This window comes from Physeter macrocephalus, chromosome 14 (genome assembly GCF_002837175.3).
Source record: "Physeter macrocephalus isolate SW-GA chromosome 14, ASM283717v5, whole genome shotgun sequence".
NCBI classification, from domain to species: Eukaryota; Metazoa; Chordata; class Mammalia; order Artiodactyla; family Physeteridae; genus Physeter; species Physeter macrocephalus.
In genome coordinates, this window is record NC_041227.1 from 81370740 (window position 1) to 81377391 (window position 6652).

A 6652-nucleotide genomic window follows, 5' to 3' on the forward strand; every position below is an offset into this window, starting at 1 on the left:
TTCAAGGGCACTGAAGAGGGAGGCTATTTTGGTCTTTAGCACAAGCAATAAATAAATAAATAAATAAATAAATAAATACACACAGAGGAGGCAAAAAGAGGGCAGCGGAGTTTGAAAACGCAGCATCTGCCTTTGGTGAGAGATGAAAGGCAGCTCGGGGAGGCCCTCCTGCAGGGTCTGCGGCCTGAGCCGTCCAGCGTGGGCCTGGGAGGGGGACAGGCCACCCGAGACAGCTAGGACCTTGGGGGACCCAGGGCCCCCGGGGCTCTGCCCTGGTGGGGAGAGTGGAGGGCTGGCCCAACAGGACCATGTGCCAGCCCCGAGCGACCAGGGCCACCTGCCACCCACCTGGCAACCATAGGGACTCCACGTCACCGCCCAGGACTAAGGCTGAGGAAGCAGGGGCTCAGGCCAGGAAGGAGCAGAGGCCTGTCCAGCAGATCCTGAGGGGAACGAGGCCTCCGCCTGCCTCCAGGCCACCCGAGACAGCTAGGACCTTGGGGGACCCAGGGCCCCCGGGGCTCTGCCCTGGTGGGGAGAGTGGAGGGCTGGCCCAACAGGACCATGTGCCAGCCCCGAGCGACCAGGGCCACCTGCCACCCACCTGGCAACCATAGGGACTCCACGTCACCGCCCAGGACTAAGGCTGAGGAAGCAGGGGCTCAGGCCAGGAAGGAGCAGAGGCCTGTCCAGCAGATCCTGAGGGGAACGAGGCCTCCGCCTGCCTCGGGCTGACCCTTCTGATTCTTCCTGACCTTCCGGTTAGGGTGGCGTCTGAGGCCAGGCCAGGGCTTTCTGGGTGGGAATACACAGCCGGTGCCCGGACGCTGCACGGCCCCCGACTTCAGGGCCAGGCCTCCCGCGGTTGCAGGGGTTGGAGCGGGGGAGAGGCAGAAGCCCCCACCGCAGCCCTTGGCCTCTCCTTGCCCCTCACCCATCTGCACTCGGCCTCTGTCTCCTAACTTGGGCCGGAGCCCTGGCATCTCCTGGTGGTGAGCTGTCCCGCGGCAGCCTGGATAGGCAGGCTGGGGCTCTCTAACGACTGACCGGCTTGGTCATTTGTGAGGACAACACTCTCAGCAGTCCTGGGAAGGGCCCAGGCGCCGCCCTGACAGCTGTTTCCTTCTCCAGGAACGAGCCTGCGTTGGGCAGCTCTTGGGCTGGCAGAGGCAAAAGCCGGTGACAAATCGGGGGGGCCCGAGCCACCGCCTGACCGAGGTGTCCAGCTGTGTGTGCTGACCAGCCCGCGGCTCTCCTAGGACGTTCCTCTGCGTTCGGCACCAGGGCGCAGCCTGGCCGGGCCCCACCCAGGCTCGCCTCTGCTGCCCACCTTGGGGGGATGGGGCGCCGGCTCGGCCTGGCCTCCGCAGACAGAGGGCCACGGTGGAGCCGGGGGCAGCAGGGAGGATGGGTGAGTCCAATAAAAACAGTGACAGCTGGAGCCAGACCCCCCCCCAGGGTCTCTAAGGCACGACTCATGCTGGGGCCCCGTGGGGACAGGGCTGAAACACTTCCTTGGAGTCGGGGAAGCTGGTCGCCCTTCCCATGGAGCCATCCACCCCTACGTCCCCCAGCCGCCCCTCTCTGGGGAAGGGGGTGGAGGCCGCGGCGCAGAAAAGGAGGGAGAATCCAGCGGGCTGGGGTCGTGGGGCGTGGGTGGGGCTGGGGGGGTGGGGAGCAGACCTTCCACCGCAGGCAGGTCCCATCCCGGCCCTGAGATGCACCTCAAAGGAGGTACAGAGTCAAACTTAAAAAGCTCAGACTGGATTCTCCCCGGCCCTTACTCCCACCCCAGTGACACTGAAAAGCTTCTGTTACGATCGTTAACAGGGTCTTGGTTTTGCCATCACAAAGGAAATCCAGTTCACCCCGTGAGCATAAAGCACGACGGGGAGGGCAGGTGGGGTTGACCTCCGCGCTTGCGCGCGCTCAGGCCATGGCGTGGGGCCTTCATGGAAGAGAGGCCCGGCCCAGCCTCGGGGACCTTCTGGAAACCCCACCCAGCTACTTGCATCCTGGCAGACTAATGGAATTCTAATTGTCCTTTCCCACCCCCCTCAAATTATAAAACTTTTTTTCAATCACATGTTAATTTTTTTTTTGTAAACAGTCTTAAACTAAGGTCGAGAAAGCCCAAACCTGGTGTTTCTCCCCAAGTTAAAAACCAGCGAGGTGCACTGCAGCCCGCAGGCCTTCGCCCACGGAGGCCGGGCAGCTGGTGAGCCGTTTCTGGACAGGCTGTGGCTCCCCCCTGAGGCAGAGGCCCCCAGCTCCCGTGGCCCGGCCCCCCGGGAGGCCACCTCCCCGCCCCCAGGCCTGCTCTGGCCTCAGAGGCCACTCAGGCCACCCACTCTCCCACCAACATTCCCAGGCCGCTGTGAAGAAACGTAAAACATCTAAAACGCTACTGAGTCTGCAACCAGGGCCCGAGCCCATTCGGCTCTGGCCCGGCGCCCTCGCGGGACTCGGGGCCTTTCCCCGGCGGGGCGGATGCTGCACCTTGGCCGCTGGCGGCTCAGATCTCGGACTCCCGTCTGTAGGGCCGCTGGTCGAGGGCGGTGCCGGCCTGGGGTCTGTCAAAGTCGCGCCTGGCCTGGGGGCCGTGGCCGTCCTGCTCTCCGTCCGCCTCGTCCTCCTCGTCGCGGCTCAGGAAGGCCAGCTCGTTCTCGTAGCAGAAGGAGTTGGCGCTGGGCAGCAGGAACTTGTTCTCCACCAGGTCCTTGGCGCTGCAGCGGGGCGTGGACGGCACCTCATAAGTCTTGTGGAAGTGTGAGTAGTCGATCTTGTACTGGTTCTTCTCCTCGAAGAGGACAGGCTCGAAGCGGTGGCCCCACAGGATCTCGTTGGCCAGGTAGGAGCTGCGGGCCTGTGTGGTCATGGCCGTGGCCTCCACCATGCCCTCCAGGATGACCACAATCTCAAAATCGTCCGTCTCCAGGTCCTGCCGGCTGATGCCGAACAGCGGGCTGGCCTCATCGATCTCGTGCAGGATGGTGATGGGCGACACCAGGAAGATGCGGTCCAGGCCCTTGTCGAAGCCGACGTCGATGTCGATCTGGTCCAGCGGGATGTACTCGCCCTCCTCCGTGACCCGGGGCTTGATGAGCTGGGCCCGCACGTGGGCCTCCACGATGTGGCTCTTGCGCAGGTTGCCCACGCGCCACATGAGGCAGAGCTTGCCGTCGCGCAGCGCCACCACCGCGTTGTGGCTGAACAGCAGCGTCTGCGCGCGCTTCTTGGGCCGCGCCATCTTGGCCATGATGGCGCCGATCATGAAGGAGTCGATGATGCAGCCCACGATGGACTGCGCCACCACCATGAACACGGCCACCGGGCACTCCTCGGTCACGCAGCGCAGCCCGTAGCCGATGGTGGTCTGCGTCTCAATGGAGAAGAGGAAGGCCGCCATGAAGCCGTGCACCTGCAGCACGCAGGGCGTGCGGCCGCGGCCCTCGGCCGGCTCCAGGTCCCCGTGGGCCACGGCGATGACCCAGAAGATGACGCCGAACAGCAGCCAGGAGGCAAGGAAGGCCAGCGAGAAGATGAGCAGCATGTAGCGCCAGCGGATGTCCACGCAAGTGGTGAACATGTCGGCCAGGTAGCGCTGCGACTTCTCGTCCATGTTGGCGAACTCGATGTTGCACTGGCCGTTCTTCTTGACGAAGCGGTTCCGGCACCTGCGCCGAGTGTGCACCTTGCCGTTGCCGAAGCCATTGGCGCCCGACATGGTGACCAGGTGCAGCCCGTCCTCCTCGGACGACACGATGCTGTAGGGGTTGGCGCGGCCAGATGCGGTCATCCCGGGGGCGGGGGCGGCGGTACCCCAGCTTGCCCCCGGGCCGGCTCCAGGCGGGGCAGCTCCTGCAACAGAGGGGACAGCAGGCTGGCAGTGAGGCCGGCAGAGCAGCCACCCGACCCGCGCCTCCGCCCCGACCCGGCCTCACCCACAACCAGCTCCTGGTCCTCGGCCACCTCCACTCTCCCGGCTGCTCCACACGGGAAGCCGGCCTTCTTCCTCAGTTTCCCTTTCCCCCACCGAGGGCTCTGCCTGCAGAGACGTTCAGGGTCCGGCCCCTCCTCCCACCTCCCGGCCTGAGTCCCCGGCACCACCCGCCGAGAGCAGCGTGACGGCCACCTCGCCAGCACCCCCACTCCCACGCCGGCGCCAGTGCCCACGGCAGCCGCCAGGAGTCAGCGCGCCCTCCGCTGGGACCCCTCAGACCTCACCTCCGGCCTCGTCCTTGCTCGCCCCCAGGCCCACCCGGACAGCCTCCTCCCAGGCCCTGGCTTCTAGGCCACAAGGGTGTCTCAGGGCCCCCCCGCACCTGGGCCAACTGTGCGCCCCACGCAGGACCCCACGGTTATCCCACTGCACCGGCCTCTGACCTCGTAACGGTAATAATAACGACAGCAGTGGCTCGCTGGGGCTGCACCCGCCATCCCACCACGAGACCGCGAGTCCCTGAGCGCGGGGGGTTTGCTGTTTGCTCACTGCTGTCTCACTCCCCCGGTGCCCCGCCGGCTCTGGGCTGGCCTGGCAGTGCCAGGCTGAGGCCTCCGCAGACCGGAGACCCCGACACCGCTTGGCCCCGCGGGCACTGAGGCCATCCGGCCGTCCGCGCCGGGTGCCCCGCGGGCATGGCGTGGCGGGGCGCTGAAGAGGCGGGCCTGCGCCCCCTGCGGATGGACCCCACGCCCCCCGACCCCCACCAGTCGCACGGCGAGGTCAGAGCTAGCTGAGCCTCGGGGTGCTCACGTGATGAGACACTGAGGCCCCAGAGAAGGTCCATGGCGGCCAGGCCAGGAGAGAGGAGGCGGCTGAACTAGGACCCAGACCTGGTCTGTGGGACGGGGTGACCTCTGACCTCCGTTCCAAACACACACGGCCGGCCAGGCTGCAGACCCCTCCCAGGGCCTGCCCGGTCGCTGGAGCCACTGGATCCCCAGGTCTGGCAGGTGCGGGGCGCTCCCTGCTGCCCGGACCAGCTCACCCATCCACAGGGCCAGCAGGCCAGACCTGTCAGCAAACGCTCCTGTGTCACCCGCTCAGGAGCCCAAGGAGGTAGCTACCGTGGATACTTCTACGCTCTGGATGGCGGCTCAGAGAGGTCAAGCGACTTCCGCAAAGCCACACACCCGCTAGGCAGGAGAGCTGGGCGCAGAACCACTTCTGTGGAACACCAGGCCTCCCACCGCGGGGACCCCCGGCTCTGCGGCGGCCTCTGCTCAGGCTGCCATCCTTGCCCCACGGCTGCTCCAGCTGACAGCCTCACCCTGGGTCTGAGGAGCTGAGGCCTCAGGCCGTAGTGGTGGACACTGCTCCTGCCTGGTCCAGGAGCCGGTGGTGGCGGGAACCCCGTGGACTGCGCCAGGAAGACAGCTCAGCCCTAGACTCCTGGGCCTTCCAGGGGCAGGTGGCCAGGTCTGGGGCGCGCAGATGCCAGCAGCAGGCCACCGGACCACCGGGGGCAGGTCTGTGTGGCCAGGAGGCCTTGAGGGACGTCCAGCGGGCCGCGGCTGCTCCAGGTGGCGCCCTGAGCAGCTCGAGCCCTGCGGCGGACAGAATCGCAAGACTCGAAGGCCAGAGGAGCCCAGCCTGGCACACTGCTCCCAGCGGCTGGGCAGCCTCCCACCTGGCCAGCTCGCAGACAGGTGGGCGTGTCACAGGGACCACTGGCACCCCTGGCTGGGCTGGGCGCCTGGGCCGCGCCCAGACTGTGCCGCACAGTCCTGGGAACCCCTCTTCTACGGACCTTCCTCCTAAAGCCACAGCAAAAATCAACAGGTCACGTTCGCAGCCACGCCCCCACTTCTCAGAGCTGGAAACTGGTACTCGGAGCCAGGTCCCCTGAGGCCAAGGAGCAGAGACGCAGCGGGCGGCTCTGTGTGCAGGCGTGTGTGCATACGTATGCGTGCATGGGACGCCAAGGGTGGGGGGGGTACCTCGCGGGCGCCTGGTGAACACACCACCACAGAGAAGGGCCGAGAAGAGGATCCACAGTAGCAGCCCTGGCACCACAAATTTGCCAAACGTCCAGGGACCCTCCACACACCCAAGGCAAGAAGGTCACAGGGCTCTGTGGTCTTTAAGGACTCGGTTTAAGAAATGTGGGGGACTTCCCTGGCAGTCCAGTGGTTAGGGCTCTGCGCTTCCACTGCAGGGGGCCCGGGTGTGATCCCCGGTCGGGGAACTAAGATCCCGCGAGCCGTGTAGCGTGACCGAAAAAAAAAAAAAAGAAAGAAAGAAAGAAAAAGAAATGAGGGACAAGATCCTCAACCAGCGATGTGCGGTCCCGTGTGGCTCTGCTCAATGGGTGCATGCAGTTAAATCAGATAGAAAGGAAATTAGACTTGCTTTGCTGGAAGAGGCTTTAGCAAGCAAGGAGGCCGGCTCCCCATTTTATAGATGGGAAAACTGAGGCTGAGACTCGTCCCAGGTCACAAAACACCCTGTGGGCCAGGATGAGATAGATGGTAAAGACAATAATTAAGGCTACGTTGGAGCTTCCCTGGTGGCGCAGTGGTTGAGAGTCCGCCTGCCGACGCAGGGGACACGGGTTCGAGCCCTGGTCTGGGAGGATCCCACATGCCGCGGAGCAACTAGGCCCGTGAGCCACAACTACTGAGCCTGCGCGTCTGGAGCCTGTGCTCC

General features: G+C 65.2%; 1 protein-coding gene across 3 annotated transcripts in view; it reads right to left on the reverse strand.

Moving 5' to 3' along the window:
- Window positions 1–477: 477 nt before the first annotated feature.
- Window positions 478–6652, reverse strand: part of LOC102992807 (ATP-sensitive inward rectifier potassium channel 12) — a 17751-nt gene continuing 11576 nt past the window's right edge. For all 3 annotated transcript variants that reach the window (XM_028499951.2, XM_028499949.2, XM_028499950.2), the window contains exon 3: window positions 478–3861. In XM_028499951.2, the coding sequence (XP_028355752.1) occupies window positions 2516–3799 (1284 nt within the window). In that variant the 5' untranslated portion in view covers window positions 3800–3861 and the 3' untranslated portion in view covers window positions 478–2515. The remainder of the gene's footprint in view (window positions 3862–6652) is intronic.